This window comes from Lygodium microphyllum, chromosome 28 (genome assembly GCF_053477565.2).
Source record: "Lygodium microphyllum isolate KBCC chromosome 28, Lygodium_microphyllum_v1.1.10, whole genome shotgun sequence".
Classification (NCBI taxonomy): domain Eukaryota; kingdom Viridiplantae; phylum Streptophyta; class Polypodiopsida; order Schizaeales; family Lygodiaceae; genus Lygodium; species Lygodium microphyllum.
This window is the reverse complement of record NC_141162.1, coordinates 111,363,010-111,389,501: the sequence shown is the minus strand read 5'-3', so window position 1 is coordinate 111,389,501 and position 26,492 is coordinate 111,363,010. Positions and strand designations below refer to the sequence as shown.

At 42.7% G+C, this 26,492-nt stretch overlaps 1 protein-coding gene across 17 annotated transcripts in view; it reads left to right on the top strand.

Moving 5' to 3' along the window:
- Window positions 1-26,492, top strand: part of LOC148011874 (putative UDP-arabinose 4-epimerase 2) — a 143,047-nt gene that overhangs the window by 41,909 nt on the left and 74,646 nt on the right. For all 17 annotated transcript variants that reach the window (XM_087669987.1, XM_087669971.1, XM_087669982.1 and 14 more), the window contains one exon: window positions 6,481-6,622. In XM_087669987.1, the coding sequence (XP_087526113.1) occupies window positions 6,481-6,622 (142 nt within the window). The remainder of the gene's footprint in view (window positions 1-6,480; window positions 6,623-26,492) is intronic.

The following is a 26,492-nucleotide window of genomic DNA, read 5'->3' as shown; positions in this document are numbered from 1 at the left end:
GTCATTATTGTGGGAAAGCAAGTCATATACGGCCATAGCACCATAAAATATGCGAAGATAAGCGCAAGAAAAAGGGAAAGGGTAAAATGTAGGACAAGAATGATGATTGCAGCATTGTGCCTAGTAAGTCTAGTGTCAAGTTTGAGGAGATTAATGCAGTGCAACTTGATATATCTGATGATCTTATCCAAGCAGCTTTTTCTTTGGATGCTTCACAGCTGGCTGATGTTTTGTTAGGCTATATTCAGTATTGGTCGATAGATTTAGGGGCTTCCTTTCATGTGACCCCGCATAGAGAGTGGTTTCACTCCTAGCGCAGTATGACTGGATTTGCCCGTTTGGGTAATGACCTGGCATTGGAGATAGTTGGTATTAGTGATGTCCAGTTGTGTTTTGGTTCATGTAGCATGTTCACTCTTCATGATATATATCATGTACTCACTCTTCATGATATATATCATGTACTGGCTCTCACGAAGAGCCTTATCTTTGCTGGCACCTTGGATGATGTACGTTATGTTGTCTCTTTTGGTGATTTCTCACGAAAGATTGGCCGTGAGAATCGTGTTATTACACCTGGTGCTAAGTCTAGTACCCTTTATCCTTTGCTTGTTATTTGGGTCAGTTGACCATGTTTTGGTTGTGGCTGCAGTTCCATATTTATTTCTTTGGCATCGTCGCCTTGGTTTTATGGCAGACAGACATGTAGTATACGTAAGAAGTCTAGCATGAAGTGGATGGGTGAGTCTTTGGCTGTTGTTCATTCGGATGTATGTGGTCCCATGCCCTATCAATCGCTAGGTGGTGCAAAGTACTTCGTCATCTTCATTCATGATTACTCACATAAGGTCTAGGCTTATTGTATCAAGTAGAAATTGGATATCTTGTCTAACTTTGAGCGCTGGCTTGCTCTTGTTGAGAACCAATCGAAATGCCTAAGGTCAGATAATGGGGGTATGTCTCAAAAGCTTTTGAGTAGTTTTGCGATGAGCAGGGTATTGAGCGTCAGTTGACTGCCTGCTATATCCCTTCCAGAATGGTATTACCGAACACATGAACATGACGATTCAAAAGAGAGTCCGCAGTATGCTTAGCCATATAGCCTTACCACAACACTTCTGGGCTGAGGCAGTTACTACTACCGTACACTTGATTAGATGGTTCCCTTGTACAACTATTGATTGCGAGGTTGCAAAGGAAGTATGGACTAGAAAACCTCCATTCTATGCTCATTTGCACGTCTTTAGTTGTGAGGTATTCTGCCATGTTCCCAAGGACAAGCGTAATAAGCTGGATCCCAACTCCATGAAATGCATCTTTCTTGGTTATGGGGATGCATGTGAAATGGGTTATCGTCTATGGGATGTGTAGGCTCGCAAGGTTATCTGTAGCCATGATGTCATTTTTCATGATGAAAAGATGCATAATAGCTCGAGTAGGTATTTGATGTACGCAGGGTGGTCTTTTTGGAGGAGCCTCCTGTTTCCATATAGCCAACTAGACAGCCTGTAGCAACTGATGCTCCAGTGGCCGAGGCCCCGCCTGTTTGACTCCTTATAGACTAACCATACGTGGGATTTGGTTCCTTTTCCTAGTGGCAAGAAGGCATTGCTAAGCAAATGGGTATACAAGTTGAAAAGTATTCTTGGATGCCCCAAGCCCATTTATAAGGCCAGATTGGTAGCTAAGGGTTTCAAGTAGGAATATGGTGTTGACTTTGATGAAGTTTTCTCTCCTGTGGTCAAAATGACGACCTGGTATTAGCATTGGTTGCTCAACTAGATTTGGACCTTTATTAGATGGATGTAAAGATGGCTTTTCTACATGGGGACTTGCATGATGAGATCTATATGCAGTAGCCAAGGGCTTTAAAGAAAAGGACAAGGAACACCTAGTGTGTGCAAGTTGAGAAAGAGCCTTTATGTCCTTAAGCAGGCATCAGGAGAATGGTACCGTAAGTTTGATGCTTTTATGCATTGACAAGGATATAGTTGTCGTGCTATGAATCTGTGTTTATATATGAAAAGACTCGTGATGGCAGCCTTATGATTTTGGTCCTCTGTGTGGATGATATGTTTATTGCTAGGAGTGCTTATGATGAGATGGACACCTTGAAAACTTAGCTTAAGAAGAGCTTTGAGATGGAGGATATGGGAGAGGCCTCGTATATTATTGGAATGCATATCACGGGCGATTGCTCTAAGAGACTCCTCTCTTTGTCATCACAAAAGGAGTATATGTAAAAAGTCCTTGAGTGGTTTCATGTGCAAGATGGTAAGTCTATTGGCTGTCCTTTACCTTCTCATGTGAAGGTTAGTTAGGCCAATTGTCTGCAGTCTGATGAGCAGAAGGCCGAGATGGCCAAGATCCCTTATACATCCTCTGTGGGTAGTTTGATGTATGCCATGATAGCCACTTGTCTTGACATAGCATTTGTAGAGGAAGTTGTGGTACGCTATATGGCTACACTTGGCAGATTGCATTGGGATTCCGTCAAGGGTATCATGAGGTACCTGAAGGGCACAACAACTGTGTATATGCTATGATGGCTATGATACATGAGTCGTGGGATACACTAACTCTGATTATGTAGGACATGCAGACAATAGAAAGTCCATCTTTGGCTATGTCTTCACCTTTGCTAGAGGTGTTGTTTCTTAGATGTCCATGGTGCGGAAATGCACGGCCCTCTTTACTACCGAGGCCAAGTATGTTGCAGCCACTGAGGTTTGTAAGGAGGCTCTTTGGTTAGGCCAACCTTGGTATTATTGATGTGGTTTCTACACTGCATTCGGATTCCTATGAGTACTATCTAGTTAGCCAAGAATCCGGTCTTCTATGAGAAGACGAAACACATTGAGGTGTGTTACCACTTCATTAGAGAGGTCATTGAGAATAGGTCTGTTGACCTTGTCATGATCTCAACTGACCAAAATCTTGTAGATGTGCTCATGAAAAGTCTCTTAGTGCGTTTTGGCTTCCTTAGGAAGTTGATGGGCGTTGGATGAGATGATGTCTTTTCTCATCATGTTGTATTTATGTACATTTTTACTTTGTTACTTTTTCTTATTCTCTTCTCACTAAGGGCACATTTGCCTGTTAAGTGGGAGGTTGTTGGGGGTAAAGGCGCCTGTGCCTAGCCGCCTGTGTATTACTACATTGACAGTCCCACACACGTGTACATTGTAGGTGGCAGGTGCCTATTACTGTCACATCATTTTTTATTCTTTTAGTGACATTTGAATAAAGGGAAAGCCGATCGCACATTGTGATTATTGGAGTTCCCATATCTTGTGTCTTTGTCTCTCTCTTGCTCTTGCTTCTTTCACCATAGCTCTTGCTTTCGCCCGCGTGTTTCTACTTAGGGATCACTTTCTTCATGAAGCTGAAAATCGAGATCGATATGCCGAGTGTGATCTTATGCTATCAATGAGATGACTCTAACCCTCAGATGCGAGTGAAAAATGCCATAGTTGAGAGTGAAATTCAAGAAGCAATCTCTACATTAACTCAACATAGGCCGTGGCATTGTGGGCTCTTCATTGATGGATGTGATTAGGGTGAGCTAATCAAGGGTTCATCATAGGCTCAGTACCAACGACAAGGTCCCAAAGTCCCTGAGATTCAAGCACTTGTTGCATGAAGTTTGACCAAGCGGTAAAATTCAACTCATTAAAACGAGTCTTATCTATGAAGGCATTCTTGGCTGTTGCAACAAGAGTGGTAGTGCTAGGAGACAGAGAAGGTGGGTAATGGGGGTAGGGGATAAGGTGGAGGAGTGGAGTACACGTGGGAAGCAATCCTAGAGTGCCCACCATGCATATGAGAAGTGTGCACAATGGATCCAAATGTGGGCATGGGCGGGGCATGGGCGGATTGGGTATGAACATAGTAACCGCTTGAGGAGCCCATAGTGGAGGGATAGGGACACGGGGAGCAAAGGATGGAAATCCTTGCGTAGGAGTGACCTAAGGGATGTGTGACGATAGTCCATAAGTAGAGAAGGGATATCCTTGCGTTTGAAAGGTCGTGTTGGGGGTTGTGAGTATTCGGGGGCAGTGAGGGGGATGCTTATCATAGCCATCCGAGAGTGTAAGGATGTGGGAAAATAGGGATATGTGGATGGTATAGTGTTAAAGGGTGGCATTCCCCCTAACGATGCACCAAGAGGTGGAGTGAATGGAGGATAGGTAGATGGGGGGATGGGGAATAAGAAAGTGCTAGGAGCTGAGATGGAAGATCCAACCCCTAATGTGCTATGAGCGGAAGTGGGGTGTAATCCCAGGTTTTGGAATGAAGATGCGAATAGATCAAAATGTGGAGAAGATAGTGGTGGGATGGGAGAGAGTTGAGAAGTGTGGTTTACTTGCTCAAATGAAATAGATGGTAGAGATATACCTAATGAAGGGTATGTGCTTCGAGAGCCTCCTCTATTAAAGCTAATATAATGAAAATCATCTGGATTTTGCACAACAAAAGAAGAAACAGGAGAAGGTTTTGACTCATATGACTCAAAAGGGTGATATGAACATGACATAGGACCTGGCTATGATGAAGAAGATGGATTGCCAAACGTGTCGACTGTCGTGGTCCCTCCAAGATCAGAGAGATGGCCAATCTAACCAATCGGTCAAAACGGAGTAGTAGCACTTGTTGGAGGGGTGTAAACTTGATTGTACGTGATGTGCAAGTACTCCTTAAACTCCTCATCTGTAAGATAACAAAATCATGAAGAAGAAGATGGTAAAGGTGAAGGTGTGTCTACCTCCTCCTCGAGACCATAATGCCTTCTCAGAGCCTCCAATGATGGAGAAGCCTTACAAGGCATCATAGGATCCCCAGAAGAAGGTGCTTGAGACATTATGAGTTAGAATTGAGTCGCGTGTGAGTCTCACACAAAGACTAGTCTCCACAATCACCACATGCTACTCTTTAGAAGAGCACTAGCTCTCATACCATGTGAAGATATGCTAGGGGTTGCATTGAGGAAACATAGCATGTACGACCAAGATTGAAACACAAAGACTCAGATAGAGACAAGTAGAACTACCCTAAACACAAAATGCAAGATGCAAACACAAAATTCAAAACTCAAACACAGAGACAAACATAGAGAGAAGAAACTTTGAAGTGAATGAATGCTATAAATAAATGTAAGAGTATATAGAATGCCGAAGGGCAGAGCAATGAAGTGTCAGAGAGTGATGTCCACCTGAGATGGATCTCAAGTACTATGACCACCATTTAGAGTGTGGAAAAGAGGAAAACACCAAACCGTGATCACCAGAGAGTCAGGGGTTTGAGGCGACAACAGTGGATGATGCTTGCTGCAGTGGGGGGTAGCAGAAAGCTACAAATGTAGCAATGATGCAGCCACCAAGAGGATGGAGAGGGTTGCCAACTGCAGCCACGTGAAGGGAGGGACCAACGCTGACAACAAAAGTTGCCTGTAGCTGAGGAAGGGCTGCCACCATTTGTGGCTTGGCTGATGGAGTGTCAAACGCAGGTAGGAGGAGGTGGCGATGGCAGATGAACCAAATACAACAAAGCAGTGAAATCCTGCACAAAAGGGATGAGACTGAATGGTGGGCAGCCTGTCTATTTATAGATGCTGAAGGGTGCCCCAAACATTAGGGTTTTGGGGGACCACTGAAACTCTCTCGAACCACACACCAATTTTGTGTTTTTCATTAATTAAGTGTTTCTTGGGGCTATTTAAAGATGCTAATCAGCTGTAAAGAGTGTTTTAGCTTAACAGTACCTTCATGTGATGAGTCCTCTTAGTGAACTGCTACTGCTCAATCTGAGTGAATTAGTTATGTCCTTATAACCAGCTGCAGGTGTTGGAATGAATACCACAGCGTCCTCTTGAAGGATGGTTTGAGGGAGGACATATTTTTGATGGAGAAAAAGTTAGGGAACTGAAGAGATGACTTGCAAAACTATGAAGGAAAGAAAATGTCAGGTGGGATGTGTCTTGAGCCAAGGTGTAGTGAGATCCTGAAAGCAATTCAAGGATGAGGTGTGAAACATCATTACAGTGAGTCCTAAGGTTATGTGGTTGCTCAAAAATGCACAGTGAAGGCAGGAAGGTGCTGGTCTCAAAAGTTGTGCAGGTGAGAGTAAGGTGGTAGTGCTCTTTATAGCAAAAATAGAGGGAGGGTAGGGATAATGATTGGGTAGTGAGGCTCTTGACAGATACAATGGTGGAATTAGTGGTGAAAGGAAAGACAGAGGTGCGAAAAAGGCTCTGAAGGCAGAGCAGGTATGGTCATCGTTTGCTATCTTCTATTAAGAACCTGCCTTTAAACCTTTCTTTCCTTGTGAACACTGTAACGGATTTGTAATATTCTCCATCCTTTGAAAAGTTTTTGGTTGATAAAACAATAATTTCAAGTGACAAGAGAGTGTGTTTTCCAATGGTATTTTCAATGTAAACCGAACTGCTTTATGAGAATCTAACCCTCCATTCACTTGCAGATATTATCAAAACATTACTGCAAACACCATCGTACTTTTGGAAGCTTTGTCATCACAGAATTCAGTGAAATTTGTTTACTCGAGCACATGTGCAACATATGGTGAACCGATTGAAATGCCTATCACTGAAGAAACTCCACAGGTAAGAGGAACAGCACGTTTAGTGAGTACTAAGCATTACACTAGTATGAAAGACGGGCTTTAGAGAGCTTCAAGCTGGCTGTTCTACAGGTTAGCATCCTTGTGCAAAAGATGGTGTAGAAGAAAGAGCTTCATAGGTTGCCATTAAATCCCTTCTCCTTTGTAACGAAGAAAAGTATCTGGTCCTTTTGAACGTGCATATAGGCACACTCCCTCTTCACTTTGCATCCCCTTAGAGTTTCTCCAAGTAACCTCTCAAAGAGTGATTAGTGTTGGGTAAATTGTCTAAATGATCTCTATGAAAGTAGTCCTTTGGGAATGTGTAAGGTAGGATTTGCGGTCTCTTTTTTCTTGATATATCTGAAAAAAATATTTGTCAAAGTAGTGCTCTACTAATACATTCTTAGGGTTTGCAGTTCTTTTTTCAAGAAAAGAAGATCTTTCTATTGCTATTAATAAACACCTCTGTTAGATAAACCAAGTTCAATGTATAATATAGATCATGTATAGGACAACAATGATGGTAAAAAAAAAACACATCTCCAAGCTATCCCCTCTTAGTGAAACTACTTGGTTGACCAAACATGGAGTTTCTGAAAAGTGAACTTGAAGCAGATCCTTTGAAAGTGCCTAGGTGAAGATATCTCTTCCAACTTTCCCGAGTGTAGCCAACCACCAATCTTGATGCAGCAATCTGATGTAGACCACTCTGGCAGCAGTGTAGACAAAGAGGACTGTCCCGTGCAGGAGTTACGAAGAGGACAGATGATGACATAGGGCTGAACACAGCTGGGCAGCAGGCTGGGGTGACAACTGCAGCAAGATGTGATGGCTGCATTAGCTTTGTACATATCATGGGCTTTGGCACTCTTCAAGTGGCCTATTAGTGTGCATCTTAATGGTCACTTTCTGGGCCGCACATGCCCAGTTGGGTGGCAGCATTTATACTCTTTTGGCTTCTCATAGGCTGGCCAACCTGCTGCCTTCTCAGGTCCACTCTTGGCTATATATAGCTTATAGCCCCCACCCCCTCCTCCACACACTCGTCTTGCATCACACTTGCTTTCTTGGAGAGACGAACTGGAGGCACTGCTGCTGGGGTCACCTGAGGGCTGGTTACCCTAGTGGTATTGTATTTTTGTTCTTATGGTTTCTGTGATGGATTCCATTGCTCATTCATGATCCTATCTGAGTTCTTTGATCTTCTCATTCATTGTGTTTGTGCTGTACCTTGTGTTTGTTGATTTTGCTTCCATTGTGCACTCTCACATGATATCGGACTTGTAGCTTCCTATATTCTAGTGCTCTTGTTTGTTGTATTTGGCTGATTGTAGGTGATTAACAGCTGCGTTTTGACTGATTTGGAGCTGCTAATCATTCCACTCACACTTCTTTCTCATTGTCTTTGCTGGGTGGCCTGTCTACACAGCAAGACAGCTTGTCCACAGTGTGGATAGCCTGTTTTGGTGGCTGATGACAGCTTATCCACTTGTCTTCTCACCTAGACCAGCTGCCACCTTATGTTTTAGCTGCCTATGCTGATGTTTTCTTGCTTTTGACTGACGATTGGCTGTCGACATTTGCTGCTCCTATGTCAGGAAAAATACCCGAGGTAAAATGCAATGTACAAGGAATCTTGTAGAGATTAGCTGAGTATACACAGATTCGATGGTATCTGGTGGGCTATAATGCCAGACCATTTGTGGGGCAGTATGAAAAAAGATTCCCGAGTCCTAGGTCCATAGAAAGGCCTCTCCTCTGCTCCTCTTCCTCTCAGAGCTACCCTGCATCCTCTCTCGTCTCCTACAGAGTGTGGATGATCTCCATCCAAATCCTCGAAAGAGTCTATGTTGTGGATATGTCTTGAAGATCTATAGCATGACTGCACCTCAAGATCCAAATGTACCAGGCTATACCAGGGATCAGCTCCCGTCTCTGACAATGTCCTTGGTCCAGACTCCACTGTTCTTGCAAGTAATTTGGAGTGGGGATCTTGGTCAGATGCTCTCCTATAATGAAAAAAGAAAGGATACCTTGAACATCCTCATGCCCATTGTACATTGATGTTGTAAAGTGTGAGATCCAAGTTCCCAGTTTTTTGCACAAATGCTTTATTATTTTCTAACAAAAATTCAGCTTATTCCTCTCTAAATACATTCATGTTGTTCTTAGTGCTTCGTTGACAAAAAGAACCCATCTTCTTTATCAAACTATCATAGTGTAGCTTTATGTGCCTATATATCTCTGCTATGTTATTGACTTTGAAAAATTTCATACAAATAGTCTCTTGATCATGTTCATTGAATGCCTAAAATTACAGTCAAATCATATTATCATCTATTTTGATAATTGGAGTTTAAAAGAGTAGACTCATAGAAATAAAAACATACATTTTCAATGGGAGTGAGGATTTTATCACCATATTCATGGCGTATATCATCAAGAGCCTTTTAAACAAGTAAGAAGTTAATATTCTCAAAAAGTCATTCATCTTCATTTAGAAACATATCTATAATAATGATTTTTACCAAAAACTACTTTAAAGCATACCTTGACTTTGTTTAAATTTTTATTTGTAAAAGAGGATTGCAAGTAGCATTGTTGCATCTTTTTTGTCATTTGGAACTTATCTTTTGTTACTTTACATATACATTTTAACACAAACATTGCAAATAAGGTACTTACTTTACGTGGTCTCTTACTTGTTTTGTCTCAAATAGTGTTAGAAGAGAAGAGGTAGTCTTCTCTTCTCTTCAACTATAGTCGGTGGTAGTTGATGCAGACCATATGAAACATATCTCCATGCTTTAATAATAGTACTTGTTGATCTTACCTCAAAGCTCCTCTCTAAGTCTTTGGTCCTGATCTCTTGAAAAATCTATTGTATGTTGGGTTGCCATGGTCATTTTACACTTAATTCACAAAGTGAGATCAGCGTTCTGTGCTTGAGAGAGGGTTTTCTTTGTTTAATTTAGTCTTTTCACACTAAACATTGTTTATTATTGATTTTAGTCTCAATAGTACATTTATGTTTGCATTGTCCTCTCTTGAACCTTTGAACTCCCATTTTAATTTAGGCTCTTTGACCACTCAGTTGTCCTGGGCATCTCTCTCCACTTTCCTTATTTTTATCTTCATCTTGGGAAATGGGGGACATTGCCAGAAGTTGTTGGGCCTAGTGTGTGATCTTGGCTCAAGATATTGAATGTGCCCTTGGAAATGACTTTTGGTATCATGGAGGTTAGAGAATTAAAGCATTTAATACTTTGGTCTAAGGTTAATGAAAGTTAGAATACTTTCAAGCTCAAAGGGCTTAGGATTTTAAAATAAGGATAGGTAATGGTTAGTGAACCTTTTTTTCGAGAAAAGAAAATTCTATTAATAGTACCTAGGAGAAATCCCCCTGAGAAAAAAATACAAGGTACAAGGCCCTCTAGAGACAGTGTTTGTTGAGAAACTCTTCACCTATGTTTTGTGTTTTGCGTTTTTGCGTTTAGGGTTTCACAGTGGAAAACCCCAAAAAGGGGTTAAATGCCCATAGTGGGGCGCCACCCTAGTCAGTCTCTTGTCTATTTATAGGCTACTTGTGTCACTCATTCTTTACGGCTAATTCATTCAGTCCGTCACCTCTTCTCTTCAACCTCTCCATTGCCCCCACACCTCTTTAGGAGGACATTGTGGTTCATGGTTCATAGTTGTCTTCATCATATTCCTTGTGCTACGACATGCTTGTTCCCTTGTATCGCATTCACTCCATGATTCAAATCTTCATCATTCCATTCATCAGGGTTTCTTATCTCTTCTCTTCTCAGTGTTTGCTGAGTTCTCTTTGTGTTCCTCCCTGCAAACCCTATTGTCTCGCTGGTATGTTGTCTTTTGACATGTTATCAGAGCTAGATCTGCTCAAACAACAGCAAAGATCCTCCACTCCAGTGAAGGCAAAGACTGGTGGCGGGTTCGGCATCCACTTCTCTTCTTCTTCTACTACATCAACACCTTACCTGGCGGCTGCTCTCCATTGCACTTGCTGTTTTCTGCCTGTGTTTCAGCCTGCTGACAGCTGGCGGCTCCTCTCCCTGCTGTTGGCGGCTCAGCCAGTCTGCTGGGGGTTGTTCTCTGCAATCCGGCAGCTCTTTCTGATCTGCTGGAACTTGCGTTTCCAGCTGGCAACTCCTCCTCAGCCGGTGGCTCCTCCCTTTAGCTGGCGGCTCTACCATATTGCTGTACCCTGCATTTTTCTGTTGGCAGTTCCATTCTAGCACCTACTTCTGTTGCTGAAAGCTGCGTTTGCAGCTGGTGGCTCTTCCAAGTCAGCCAGTGGCTACTCCTGACTATTGGCTACAACCTCTTACTGCTGATAGCATCCACCTCCCACTGGCAGTTCACTTCCAGCCCTTCCATTACCCTCCCACCCTTTGAGTTAGACATTGCGGTTCATGCTTCGCACTGCCCTCGTACCCCTTTAGGTGGACATTGTGGTTCATGGTTCATGATTGACCTCTTCCACCTCTTCCTTCTTCAGCAAGGCACACTGGTACCCATTGCTTCTTTACCAAAAGATGACCGGTCTACTGGGTGCTCCTATTGTGGCATCACTGGACACAATACTGATGCTTGCCGACTTCAACCTTTGCTTCCCACCCATTGGGAGTATATGCGTCTCTCACCCGACACTACTTGTGCCACCTCTCCTTTCTGGGCCACTGAGATTGTTCTAGTACTACAACCTCCTAGAGATTGTCGCAATCCTAGCGGCAGTGTTCTCCCATCTATTTTTAGGAACAATGGCTACTACGGCCCGCAGTTTTGTAGTCTGCTCCATCTAGAGAGAGAGAGCAATTGTTTGGTACTGTCTCCTCATTAGTCCGCTCCTTCGAGAGATAGTGGTTGCTTGATTCCATCTTCTTTGGCTTCCCAGTTTGCTCCATTGGGAAGTAGCGACTCTTGCCCACTCGTTGCTCAATTTGAGCCCCGCCCTTCTCCACCCTTGCCTACTCAGGTTGGAGAGGCCACCTCTGGGAGTTTTTCACCACCCGAGATATCTTTTTTGGCATGATTGGCGGCACTTCCTTTGTCCTTAGACATTTTAGAGTCTGTGATCCATGAGTTTTTGGATTTTCTATCTACCTCTGAGGGGGATGATCTTTGTTTGCCCTCCGAGGGGGCATCTACATCTATTGCGACTTCAGAGGGGGCTCCTATTTCTCCAGTTTCAAAGGGGGTCCCCACCCACCGCTCAATCCTTTGCACACCTTGGTAAAGGACTTTTACCTTCTTCGTCTACCCTTGGATGGGGTGGCTTCCTTCCAACAGTCATCTCACCTATTGATTCCCAGGATCTCAAGGATCTCCCTAGATCGGGGCCTTGGAGGTTTAGCCGCAACTTGGTGGCGAGGTCTTCGTATTCCTTCCCGCATGGATGCACAGAGTTAGTGGCTTCTCTCCTGAGGTTGAGTTTCGGGTTCTCCAGTTCACTTTCTCTACTGTTCTTTACTGCAAGTTACCTTTCAGGTGAAAATCTTGGATTTTAGGGATCCTCTACATCTTCTTACTCCTCTTCTTCTTGCCTTGGTCACTTGGTCAACATGGAGCCAACTTACAAGATCGAGTACGGCAATATCCTTATGGTTCTCGGCACCACACAAAGTCTGACATTCCTAATGCATTGCATGATCTCATCATCTTTGTACTAGGGCGCTTGGGCAAGTGAATAACTTTGCTACGAGGGACATTGTCCAAGTGGCACTTGTTGCATGAGCATTCTTCAACTTGTAGCATTGCATCTCCATCTCACTCTTCTCTTGTTTTCCTTTTTGGGTTTGAGAGGGGGTGTTGAGAAACCCTTCACCTGTGTTTTATGTTTTGCATTTAGGGTTTCACAGTGGACATCCCCAAAAAGGGCTGGACGCCCATAGTGGGGCGCCACCCTAGACAGTCTCTTGCCTATTTATAGGCTGCTTCTGCCATTCATTTTTTACGGCTGATTCATTCAGTCCATCATCTCTTCTCGCCAACCTCTCCATTGCTTGCACACCCCTTTAGGAGGACATTGCGGTTCATGGTTCGTGGCTGTCTTCATCATCTTCCTTATGTCACAACACCCTTGTTCCCTTGTATCACATTCACTTCATGATTCAGATCTTCATCATTCCATTCATCAGAGTTTCTTCTCTCTTCTTTTCTCTTCTTAGTGTTTGTTGAGTTCACTTTGTGTTCCTCCCCGTAGACTCTACTATCTCACTGGTATGTCATCTTTTGACAGTGTTTAAGTACATAATAAATACAATGGTTGTGTGAACAACCAATCTTGTGGGCTACAGTATCAGACCATTTAAGGGACATAGGATCCTTGGATGTCTCCTCATCTTGTCTATGACCATATTCTTGGTGCTTTGCCATATATACTCTTTCTCTCTCTCTCTCTCTCTCTCTCTCTATCCCTTGTATAGCCGGTGATCTAGTTAGTGTTTGGACCCATGGTGTGAAAAAATTACTGATCTCTTTTAGGCTCTCATCTAAGTCTCTAGTTGCATGGCTTGTTGAGGAGGGTCTAGATCTTTAAATGTGTGAGACTTACTCTCTAAGGTCGTCATAGAACAAGTGCTTTGGAATCTTGACGCTGGACTGGTTCCTCCAACTCTCTCAAAGAGAAGCAACTGAATCAATGAGTGATTTGAGAGGGTTGTGCTGGGTATGATGCCTACTCGACTCCCCCTATTGATAATTGGAGGCCTAGTTATCTACATAAAATCGAACAATCCTATAGAAGGTCCTAGCTCATATTGCCATGTCTCTCATAGAGAACTGAAGTGAGCTTGTATGCCTACCAAACTTTGCTGTGAACCATAGGTACAGTAGTGCTACCACACGTGACTCAAATGAGAGGCAAGGAATACTTGTATCCAAAGCTGAATGTGCACCACTGTGGGTCGTTCCAAGTGTTGGAAAAGATGAGTGATGTAGCATCTAGGCTGAAATTTCCTTAACATTGGAAGATATATAATGCCTTTCATGTAGCTTGTTGAGATCTTTCATGGGGATGTGGCAGAGGATGTATTTGCTGAAATATAGCCTGCGGTTGAGCAATTGGATGACATTTTGGTGCTAGAGCAGATCTTGGCACATATGAAAAGGAAGGTTAGAGGCAAAGTCTCTAGATGCTACTTGGTGAAGATTTGAAATTACTCACCTATAGATGCAAAATGGATGGAAGAAGATAGATCTCATCCTCAGTCGTTGCAGACGATGCATTTTAGTCGGAGCTGACATTAGACTAGACTCATTCAGGTTTAACAGAGCAAAGTGTCCACAGTCCTACTAGATACTCAAATGGGAGGTAGCACTTCTACTCCTTTAGTGGATCTTAGATGCACTTTTCTTCCTTCCAAGGTATTGTATACTAACAATATTTCTGCCATTGGGATTAATATTAAGTGTACTAGTTAGAGTGGTTTGATATGTAGATGGATATAGTTTTTTCCATGGCTTTGAAACTATATATTTATATCGGTTATGGGCAATTTGCAGCTGATGTATACTTTGCATGAGTATGATGATACATCTTTGCTTGAGGCATTGTTTATACTCAGTTGTTGCATTACTTTACTTCAGGGGTCAGATCATTGTTTGTTTTTGGCATGTGGATGTATTACTTGTGGTTTTGACAGAGGTTATAGTTCATGTGTGGATTATAACTTACTTTTGCTGGCTGGAAATTTCAGCATGCAGCAGGAATTAGTTTGGTTAAGAAATAGGTACACATTTTTGACTATGATGTTGCATGCATTGCTAGTGGTAAGATATGGTTTTATCTGAGTGCAATGGAATTGAGGGTGATTTCAAGGATCAAAGGGGGAGGTCTATCATGGTGACGTGAAGTTTCAACTTATTTCTCTAAAACAATTAAGTTGTCCGCATGTGACATGCATTAAGTGGATGTAAGTTAATTATGGCTGTTGGGAAACATTGATAGACAATTTGCCTTGCGTGATATCTTGGTTTGAGATAGAGCTAAATGGGCTCGTCCCTGAGCATGGAAGGTAGCAGCAAACTAGGTGAAGACTACGTTTCAAGAATTAGTGTCCCATACCACCAGCCCACACCATCCGTATGGATGCGTCAGCCTTCAAACCAAGAGTCCAAGAGTGGTGATTACATGATGATGTGCACAATAGGGTGTTGAGTCCGATAAATAGGACTCGGCTGCCCTAACCTCGAATTGCCCTTAGCGCATTCGCGCTAAGTCACTTCATGACCATTGTGACTAATCCTACTAGCACCCATTTGGATGTCCAAGAATGTAACAACTATGATGTCATCAAAGAATGTGCGAATGAAATGCTTGCATGGTCAAAACATTTGATCCACAGTGTGAATGTTGCAAGCATATTTGTAAGCTGGAATGGCATTAGCCAAGAACTCATGTAACCCAAAAGTGGTGGTGAAAGCCTGTCTTGTGCATATATTCTAGCTGTATATGTATTTGATGATACCCACTTTTAAGGTCTATCCTCGATTGTACTTTTGTCAACCAATCAAGGATATAATCAATCCTTGGTATAGGGAATCTATTTTTGATGGGGCGCAATAATCAATATACTTTTGCCATGAACCATCCTTTTTTTGCATGAGTATATTTCGGTGAAAGGTTGATAAACATGGCTGAATTTACCCTTTTTCCAAAAGCTCATTGACTTAATTGATTATTTGGGTCTTGACTCTTTCAAGTGGTAATTCTCAAGGTAAGGAGTCACAAAAACAATCTTGAAATTCATTTAAGAGGTCTACTCTCTCGGTATTTAGCATTGCAACATTAGACTTAGCATTATGTTTGCTAATATCCTTTGCAAAAATCAAGTACACGGAAAAATGATTTTTTATTACCAATGAAATTGCTGAAGCATACATAAGAGAAATAGACTCTCCCTTCAACTTTACATCAAGAACATGCTGTCTTCCTTTGTGAGTGAGAGCGATTTTCCTATTATATACATCCATCGTAGCATGCACTCTATGATACTATGGAATATCCAATAATATAATGTAAAAATCCTCATTGTCGGCATATGATTGAAAATGAAGACAATTTTCCAGTGATAGGGCTGCCTGACTCTACATGTCTATAACAAGCCAAACTAGCCTCACCCAGAGGACCCATCGTGAGTTGCTCTAGGGTTTGTTGAGGCCTAGAGTTCAAGAGGGCCATTTGCTCAATTGCTTCATCAAATTTGGACATCATTTGGTGATGGTTGGTAACCATGTCATTATGTCTCTCCATGTGACGAAGCTCATGATGATATAAAGTGTGGTTGAGTAGGTTGTAGGGATCCATATCAGACACTTCCTCATGCATATCACCATGGTAATCTTGTGTTGAGATAGGCTCATCATTCATGGAGGTCATGGAGTCTCTAATCCCCCTTTGGAGCTCTTCATGGGGCTTACTTTTGCCTTTCTAGCCAGCCATCTAGATGTAATCCATAGGACCCACCACTGTTAGTAAATGGCGTGTAACTTTTTGGTGGAAAACTCCGATTGGTGAGTCTTTGATGCCAACTTGACTGCCAAGTTTGGAGAGCAAAGTTGGCATGAGCACTTGCATAAAAAAAAACTAAGGCATGTTGATTTCCCACTTTGGCCCAAGCATGACATAGCTCTGAAGCATTTAGATAGCTTTGAAGCATTTGTATTTAGATGCTCACAAACAAGATTTGATACCAATCCAATTATGTTTTTATGCTTCTTGACTTTTTTATCATTGTTAGTTACAATTTGTATGAATTTTAGACTTATGTTTTGGGCATTCATGTGCTATATATCCCTCTTTCTCACAAACATAGCATTTGTTTGCATCATACAATGCCTTCCTTTTAGTAGCTTTCCTGGCACTAGCAAATGTCCTTTTGCCTTCTCTGCTTGTTCGAAAGAATAACTTGGACTGATTTAAATTTGTTGCCTGAAATTTAGTCTTGATGCCCTTATTTTTAGCATTTCCTTTTGAAGCATATTTTTTGCCCCTAAATCCTATGATATGGCTTAAGATGTGTTTGCATTTTTAGTCAATTCATAATTGTGCCATGCTAGTTAGTTTTGTCTTTGTGCAATAGTCATAGATTTCTTTGGATAGACCAAAATAGTAAGTCTCTATTTGCTCAACCACTGTGACCTCATGAAAAAGAGCTAATTGACAAAGTTGCCCAAAATTATTGTATACTCTTCCCAATTAGCACATTGAATTGCATCTAATTTGTGAGTCATTGAAAAGAGAAAATCTATTTAAAGCTACACCCAAGTTGCTAGTGCCTTGCCTTATATAAAAAGGGTTGTCGATCATTGAAGTGTATTCTCTTAGAAAAGCGGCTACCTTATGCACTTTAAAAGTGCTCGAAAATATTACTGACAAAGTGTTACCATATTTCGGTAGTGATGTGCGTGAACACACTTAGGATGATTGGGGCACTTTTTTTCCTCTTTAGGAGGTTCTTTTCCCTCGGCCTTATATACATGTCTATTTACTTTAGGGCATATGAAGTCTTGTAAATATTCTCTATTGATACCTCTCGATACACTTTTAGTTGTGCACTCTTAAGCTTCTTCTCCTAGTGATTCTTCTAGTTGTGCACTTGCATTCATGCAATTCTAAATCCAACGCGTGGTATTAGAGCGGGCTTTGAATCTTGGGTATAGTCATCAATAGTCTACGCTTAATTTCCTCAAGTTGGGATGAGACTTGATGAGCGTTCGCAGATCGACAAATATTGCAGGTAAGTGGGTAAGGAGTTGGCATCGTAAGATTTTTGATTCGGGTTTGTTTTGGCCTTTGTTGGCACTAGTCCCAATATTGTGCATGCTATTTCATCCTTTAATGTAGAATTTTGGATAGTAGTCAATCCTATAGATAAGAGGTTTTATAGTTTCCTTTGTACCATGCTATATAGCACATGTTGGTTTTGTGGATATTTTCCTCTATATAGGTGACTTTTGCAACAAGCATAGTCAATGGCCATAGCTGGCAATAATGAGATTTTGCATATGTTATCTATTGAGGACAAGTTGGATGGAATCAACTATCCAGTATGGGATTATATATGTGTTATGTATTCGCTTATGTAAGACAAGTAAGGATGCTTGGGATATACTTGCACGTTGGTATCCAAGAATAAATGAGACTTGTATTGCTTATTTGTATAAGCAATTAGGGAATGAATATATGGATGATGGTGACTCTATGGATAATTTTTTGACAAAGATCAAAGATCTTAAGGAGCAGTTAATTGCTGTTGCAAATGAGATTTTGCTAGATAATTCACTTGTGTAGACTTCTCTCAATGCTCTTCTTGATTCTTATCACAGTTTTGCATTTACTTCTTGTTGGATGATGAAAGGCAATCTGAATGCTTTGTCATTTGATGAGTTGGTTCTGTTTTGCTTCAAGAAGAACAATCTCAGCAAAGTAGGATCACTATGCGTGTTGTAGATCAAGCTTTTGTGCTTAGTTAGAAAGGTGAAGGAAAAGTTGTCTTTGCTACTAGTAGAGTAGAAATCTGCAAATGCTGTTGAGACAAAGGAAGATAATAAGGATGAGAAGAAAAATGAGGATAAAATCTATTGCATGTATTGTAAAGGGAAAGATCATGTCAGTAATGATTGTCCCAAATTGGCTACAAAAATATCAAGAAAAAAGAGGCGAGTATGGCTCTTGCATATGCCTCTTCTTCTAAGTTAGAATCTCCAAATGTTATGTAGGATATAGAGTGGGCATTTAGTGCACAATGTAGCTATGATCCGTGACACACATCGATTAGAGGGAGGGCTTGGGATTATAGACCTAGAGTATCAGAGTATGGCCCTCTTGGGCAAGCTAGTTGTCCGCGGCCTCACACTGGGCAAGTAAACCTAGAAGGTCTTATTGCAGGAGGGCCTTCAGGACTGTAGACCGAGGCTTGGCGGTGAGTGGAGGCCATCCTTGAGATGAATCTTTACGTTATCCCAGATCACCTTTCCTACGCAGCTTACTCTGTGTATGACAGGGCCTTCGTAAGGCCCTAATCCAAAGCCCCCCAGGCTGCTAGGAGGAGATAGACCGTTAGCCACTGATTTGGAAGCCCTAGGTCAAAGATCAGGAAGGGACAGAGATCGGCGAGCGCCCCCACATCCAGTGGGCTGGTTGGGAGGCCGGCCTGGCTCGTACCATTAGGACATGGCGGGAGGTGTATTGGATGGCGGACGAGGAGGTGCTGCACTGAGTATTAGGCTGCCAGAGAGGAGTGGAGTTAAGAAGGAAGATAGACGTAGCAATACCTCTGGAGTGGCTTGCTCCCTTGATATAAGAGCTGATAGAGCTTGGGGAGGTATGGGCAGCTAGGTTTTCACCAATAGGCATCTCCCTACAGGTGACAGGTAGATTGTGCGTGTCAAGAATCGCATGGTGGGGGGACTTGCTCAAGATGCTGCGTCGAACACACACAGAATGCACAAGGAGAAGCTCACTCAAGAGACAAGAAGAGAGATGGAGGCAAAAAACGTTTTTTTGCTGGTTTCTTCTTCTTCCTCCACTCACTTTACAATGTACACAAAGTATAGATAAGATACAACATAAAGGAAAGTGATCTACTAAGTCAAACAATGCATAACTGACTACACTAGTCGACTGGCGCTATAACTATGCCAGTTGTAAATAGGTGTAACAACCTGAATATAATAAGTAATGAGTCAGTGGCCATGTGAGAGTCATAATGACTACCGACGTGCTAAGTGTAGACGTGTGGACCCATCTAACGAGGCGGTCCATCATTAATGTCCGCATGTGTTGAGCTTGTCATCTCAACACTCCCCCTCAAGCTCAACTGCATCTCTGCAACTCCAAGTAAGCTTCGAAACTTTTGAAGCTTCTTTGTACCCAATGCCTTCGTGAAGATGTCAGCTATCTGATCTTATGTGCTGACATATACCAAGTCAATCTCACCTGCTAGTACCTTCTCTCTCACAAAGTGGTAGTATATCTCAATATGTTTTGTCTTGGCATGGAACACAGGGTTCCTAGCCAACTGTATACTGCTCATGTTGTTATAATAAATGACAACTGGATCTTCCACCTGCACATCTAAATCAGCCAATAACTTTTGCAGCCATACTACCTCACATGCTGCAATAGCAGCACCTCTATACTCAGCCTCTGTACTCGACAAAGCAACTGTAGATTGCTTTTTGCTGCTCCAAGTAACTACTGCACTACCAAGAGAGAATATGTATCCGCTGGTAGATCTTCTATTAGACATACTACCAGCCCAATGTGCATATGTGTATCCAAACACCTGTACATCTATACCTGCCTCATAGAAAAGTCCATAATGTAATGTGGACTTCACATATCTCAATATGTGTCTGACTACATCCAAATGTGGCTTTCTAGGTATTTGCATAAACTGACTCACAAGACCAACAACGTAGCTCAAGTCTGGCCTTGTAATGGTCATGCAGATCAAACTCCCCACTATCCTCCTGAACATAGTAGGGTCTTCTATCTCATCCCCAACATCAGCACTTAACTTTACATTCTGCTCCAACGGGACTGAAAGTGGTTTGTATGCTGTCATACCATACTTGGACAACATATCCAAGCCATACTATCTTTGGGACAGCCATATACCATCATCATATCTGATCACCTCAATGCCAAGGAAGTACCTTAGCTCACCTAAATCCTTCATCTCAAACTTCTTCTTCAAAAAGTCCTTGACTTCAGCAATCCCACTATCACTATCACCTGTAATAATCAAGTTATCCACATAGATGACTATGATGACCAAATCTGCATCTCCCTTTCTCACATAAAGTGAGTGATCAACATCAGAAACATAAAAGCCAATATTGACAAGATACTCTCTGATCTTGTCAGACCATGCTCTAGGTGCTTGCTTGAGCCCATAGAGCGTCTTCTTCAACCTGTACACATACGTGGGATGCTCTAAATCTTCATAAGCTGCTGGCTGATCCATATACACTTCTTCCTCCTGCAAATCACCATGCAAGAAGGCATTCTTCACATCCATTTGCTGCAACCTCCAACCTTTGGCTGCTACCAAAGCAATCACACATCTGACAGTTGCCATCCTAGCAACTGGACTGAAGGTTTCTTCATAATCTATGCCATATGTCTGGGCATAGCCTTTTGCAACCAGCCTAGCTTTGTACCTACTAATAGAACCATCTGCATTGTGCTTAATCTTATAAACCCACTTACATCCAATAGCTTTCTTGCCCTTTGGCAATGATACTAGATCCCAAGTCTTATTGGCCTCTAATGCAGCCATCTCCTCATCCATTGCTGCATCCCAATGAGCATGACCAACAGCCTCCTCAAAACATGTGGGCTCAACATCCTCAATCACTTTCACCATATAAGCATAATGGTGAGCTGCATAACCTTCAAAACCAAATCTGTTAACAAGGTATCTCACCCTACTAGACCTGCGTACCACTGGATCACTCAATGGAGTGTTTGCATTGATGTGTGCTCTCTGCACACTTGGAGTCCTCACTGAAGGAATGCCAAGCTCATCATCCAAGCTCTTTGAGCCACTGGAGTCTCCATCAAGAACTGCATCAATGCCATCTGACACTTTATTCTTTTATTTGTCTTTACTTGTAGTGCTACTAGATGCACCTGAAGATGTAGAGCTACTCCTTAGTCTCCCAGACCAAGGACTACCAGATGATGTCTCTGGTTCACTAAGAGTCCGTAATTCTTGCTTTTCAGCCTGTACATGAGTGTCATGATCATCATCATCATCATCATCATCCAATGTATCACCACTAGATATATACCAACTGCTCATTTCATCAAAGATGACATCCCTGCTCACTCTGAACTTACATGTGAAAGGGTTATAACAACGATACCCTTTCTGCTCTAAAGAGTATCCAATAAAAACACATTTTTTTGCCTTTGGATCAAGCTTCTTCCGTAGCTCATCTGGCACATGAACGTATGCAACACAGCCAAATACCTTCAGTGCGATACATCAGGTTTCTTGCCAGTAAAGCATTCTTCAAGAGTCATACTATGAACTGCAACTGTGGGAGTTTTGTTCATAATATAAACAGCAGTATGAACAGCCTCAGACAAAAAATGCTTAGGCATATTCTTTTCAGCCATAAAGGCGCGTGCAACTTCTGCAATATGCCTGTTTTTTCTTTTTGCAACTCCATTTTGCTGTGGGTTATACCTGCATGTGAATTATCTCTTTATCCCATGAGATCTTAGAAAATCACTAAACTCAATCGAGAGGTACTCTCCCCCTCCATCTGACCTCAAGCACTTTACTTTTAAGCCTATTTCTCTTTCAACTGTAGCCTTGACAGTTCTAAAGTGCTCAAATACTTCACTCTTTTCCTTCTTAAAATATACCCACAGCTTTCTAGAACAATCATCAATGAATGTGACAAAGTATGAACTGTCTCCAAGAGATACATTTTGTGTAGGCCCCCAAATATCTGTATGCACAACATCAAGGACATTTCTGCTTACATCTCTGTCATGTGAAAAGGGTTATCTTGCCTGCTTACCAAACTGACATGCTTCGCATACCTTATGAAATTCTGCAACTCTAAATGTAGGCAAACTTGTAACCAACCCTTTGGATTGCATTAATTTCAGCCTTTGTACATTTGCATATCCAATGCGTTTGTGTCAAATTTCAATATCTGCAACAACAGCTTTTCCTTTAGTATACATAGCAGCATTTATGGTAGGAATTTCAGTATCCAGAGTAAACATACGTCCAACTCTACTTCCCTTTGCAACCAACTTGCACTTGTCATTGAAGTCTTCTACAAAGCAGCCCTTTGCATTAAATCTGATTTGCAGCCCTTGCTCTATCATCTGGCCGATTGACACCAAGTTCTTTGTAATAAATGGCACATATAATATAGCTGAAAGACTCTTTGTCTTACCATCATGCAAGGATAAGGGAACTTTTTCAATATGTGATATTGGGTGGCATGAATCATCACCCGTCTGCACATAACCTGTATTTTGCAAATCGTGCATCTCTCCAAATCATTCTGCATGGCTGGTCATATGATTGGATGTACCTGAATCAACATACCAAATATCATCATGTGTTCTCTTTCCTGTAACAGCATTCAGCATATGCTGCATAATAAACAGACGTTCATTTTTGTCTTCATTCTGTCGTGAAGACGATGCATAGTTTCCTTGCTACAACTTACCACTGCAAATATCATCTTTCTTAGCATAACATTGGGTTGCTATATGACTTGTTTTGCTACAGTAGTGACATACAATACCAGAGTTGTTAGAACCTCTGTTTTGCCATCCACCTCTTCCTCTAAAGCTCCCCTTGCCTCTAAAGTTACTACGACCTCCTGAAACTTGCATATCACCAAATTGTTGATTCAATCTGTTTTGCTGGTTGTCACTACCATGTCCTGTACCACGGCCTCTTGAAGAGGACCTGCCACGTCTCCTTCCTGAACTGGAGTAGAAAGCTTGGACTTGTTCACCGCTTTTTTCAGATGTCTCACTCTGCATGTTGATCTCTTCAGTAATCATAAAGGAGATCAACTCATCGAAATCTGGAAATGGCTTTCTGACATATATGGAAGTTACAAAAGATTTCCAAGCCTTTTCATTGTTAAGTCCACCCAACATAGACGACACCAAATCATCATCATTGGGCATTGCATCAATCGCTGCCAAGGCATCTGCAATGCTCCTTACCTTCAGTGCATACTCATTGATAGACATCTTCCCTTTTTTCAATGTATTCAACTCTTGCTTGAGTTGAATCTTTCGTGCTTTTATATTTACAGAAAACATACTTTCAAGTATGGTCCAAGCTGTATATAAATTCTCCACATTTTTAATATGTCCCAGCATATTATTGTCAATTACTGCAGACAGCCAATACATGACCTTTTTGTCTTTTGCATTCCAGTCCTTCTGTGCCTTTGTCTCTTCTGCAGTTGGAGGATCACTCACCTCTGGCTCCTTTTTTTCACCTGAAACAAACTCGTAAAGGCCTTTTCCAATAAGGAAGTTCGTGATACGGAACTTCCATGAAGGGTAGTTGTTCTTGTCGAGCTTCTCAATGATGGGATTTTCACTGTTTTCTGCCATTATCACAAAACTAATACCAAATAGCAAGCAAATCTTCTGCAACCCTCGACCTATAGTGTATAGCAATATATCAGGCAGCCTTTTTCACTGTCTGCTCAACAATACATGCAATCTGCAACCAGTTTGCAGATAAACCTTGTGTTTACTTCTTGCAAATACCTCAAAAATTACAGATTCGCAATCTGTAACCAAGCACCCACTTTCGGTCAGTACAGCCGAAATCACAGTGTATCCTAAAATTGCTGTCCGCAACCTTGCGGCTCTAAAACGGGGCCTGAAATGACCTCGAATGGCCAAAATAGCAGCGGAAGAGCCCTAAAGGGCCATTTGCAAAATACACAGCGCTCTTCACGCACACCAAATCTCACTGCAATTTGAGATTATTGCTCTGTCCTGCTTCTGGTGCCTCCACAGGCACTGTCCAAGAGAAAGAGTGGAAGAATGGGAGAGCTTCTTGCCCGTGGCTTGCTTGCTTGAACCTTGCTTCTTCTCCTTCACTTCATCCTTCGAAATCAGCCTCTCTCAGTGGCGCGGCTCTGATACCATGTCAAGAATCGCGTGGTGGGGGGACTTGCTCAAGATGTTGTGCCGAACACACATTGAATGCACAAGGAGAAGCTCACTCAAGAGACAAGAAGAGAGATGGAGGCCAAAACGTTTTCTTGCTGGTTTCTTCTTCTTCTTCCACTCACTTTACAATGTACACAAAGTATAGATAAGATACAACATAAAAGAAAGTGACCTACTAAGTCAAACAATGCATAACTGACTACACTAGTCGATTGGCGCTATAACTATGCCAGCTGTAAATAGGTGTAACTGTTAGATATGATCAATGCCCCACCCTCATAAGGTGCTACCAATGATCTATGGTGCTCAAAGTTATAAGGCCCCCATTATGAGGAGAAGCCAAATGTGAGCCTGGACATTGGTTGAGTCCTGACTTGTATATCAGATGAGGTCTATGTGACCGGATGGCAAAAAGGTGACTGTTGTGGGTCTAATCTTTAGGTTAGACGGAGTGGTTAAGCTGGTAGCAACTCGAGGCACATTGCATTGAGTTGCGTGGTAAGGGAGTTAAAAGGGGCCCCTATTGTGGGGTCCGGGGGCCGCGGAAGCGGCCCCTGGCTGGGGGGTCCCAAGGGGGCCAGCGGCCCCCCTGGCGGGGGTCTGGGGGCAGCGCCCCCGGCCCGATGGTAAAGGGAATATTCCCTGGCCGACTAGTGGAGGCTCATATGGTAGGTCGGTCAGCAGGCCGACCTAACGACCTTCGCGGGCTATAAAAGCTAAACCCCTTCGCAGCCATCACTGACTTATCTTTCACCCAGTCAGAGTTATTATTCCAGCTAGCCTTAAACTCTTCATCTATCTTCTGTCTAGATCGCCATCTAAGCTTCACACAGTGGAAGCGCACGGGTGGACAGAGCCATCTTTGTATCAGTTGTTTGAAGTTAAAGAATTTACTGATTCTCCTCTTATCTGTTGTGTACTCTCTATCTCTTTCTCAGATTCTGTTCGCTGCGCCGTGTAATATTTTACAGTAACAACCTGAATATAATAAGTAATGAGTCAGTGGCCATGTGAGAGTCATAATGGCTACCGACGTGCTAAGTGTAGACGTGTGGACCCATCTAACCAGGCGGTCCATCATTAATGTCCGTATGTGTTGAGCTTGTCATCTCAACAGTGCGGTGCCTTGCAGGGGACTTTCTTCGCCGTTTTGGAGGGGGGGCATCTGGCCCTTGACAGAGGGCAGCAGGATGAGGAGATAGCCACCCTTTCCTGGAGGAGGATTCGGGTGGTGGGCCTTCAGGGGAAGATATGGCGACTGGACTCCTATGTTTTCTAGAAGGAGCTCAGGGAGTGGCGCCTTTGGATTTGGGAGGGCATACCACTTGATGAGCTAGAGTGGGATCCAGGAGAGTGGCTATGGCCTGCCACTGCGGTCGCTAAGAAGCCACCCCAGGTTCCTAGAGTACACTGCCAGGATTAGCAGACATGTACTGATGTAGGAGGATATGGATTGGGCACCATCACGTAGTAAGCACTTGGCGAAGCACAACATCACGGAGCCTTTCCGACGGACCTTCTGGCGCTGCCTATGGGATAGCTGGAGGTCAAGGAGGGTGTCATATTTCTTATGGTTGGTGGTACATGGAGGCTTGGCGGTGGGAAGTTGGCTTGTCCAGATGCAGGAGGGAGGTTGTAAGCGCTGCACATAGCGGTCTCTAGATACCCCAAAGCATTGCCTTTGGTCACGTGAGGAGGCACAGCTCGTGTGGAGAGGAGCATGCCGCATCCTTCGCCGTACAGCACCCAACCTTGGATGTATCTCATGGGGAGCTTTCTATTGGCAAGCGGTTAGCCAGGGTCGTCACCTTCTGTATGAGGCCGGGATGCAGGACACGATTTTCATTATCGAGGCGGGTCGTACACAGTGATCGGTTTGGAGGCTCTACCCATCCACCAGGTACTAGAGTCCACAGCAGAACACTCGGAGGTATGGAAGATCATAGGGAGTCTTACTGGATGGCATATTGGAAGGCGCGGTGTCGAGAGGCTTTCGGCAGAGAGAGACTTTCAGTACAGGCGACCTTAGCAGAGCTCTAGACCTCCATCATCTACTCCCTCCGCGGTTGATGGGATTAGGTGCAGGGCGAGTCAGGAGCTCCGTTGTCAATTCATGCACATGTGGAGCGGTTAGGACCTGTTTTTCGTGATGCAAGTA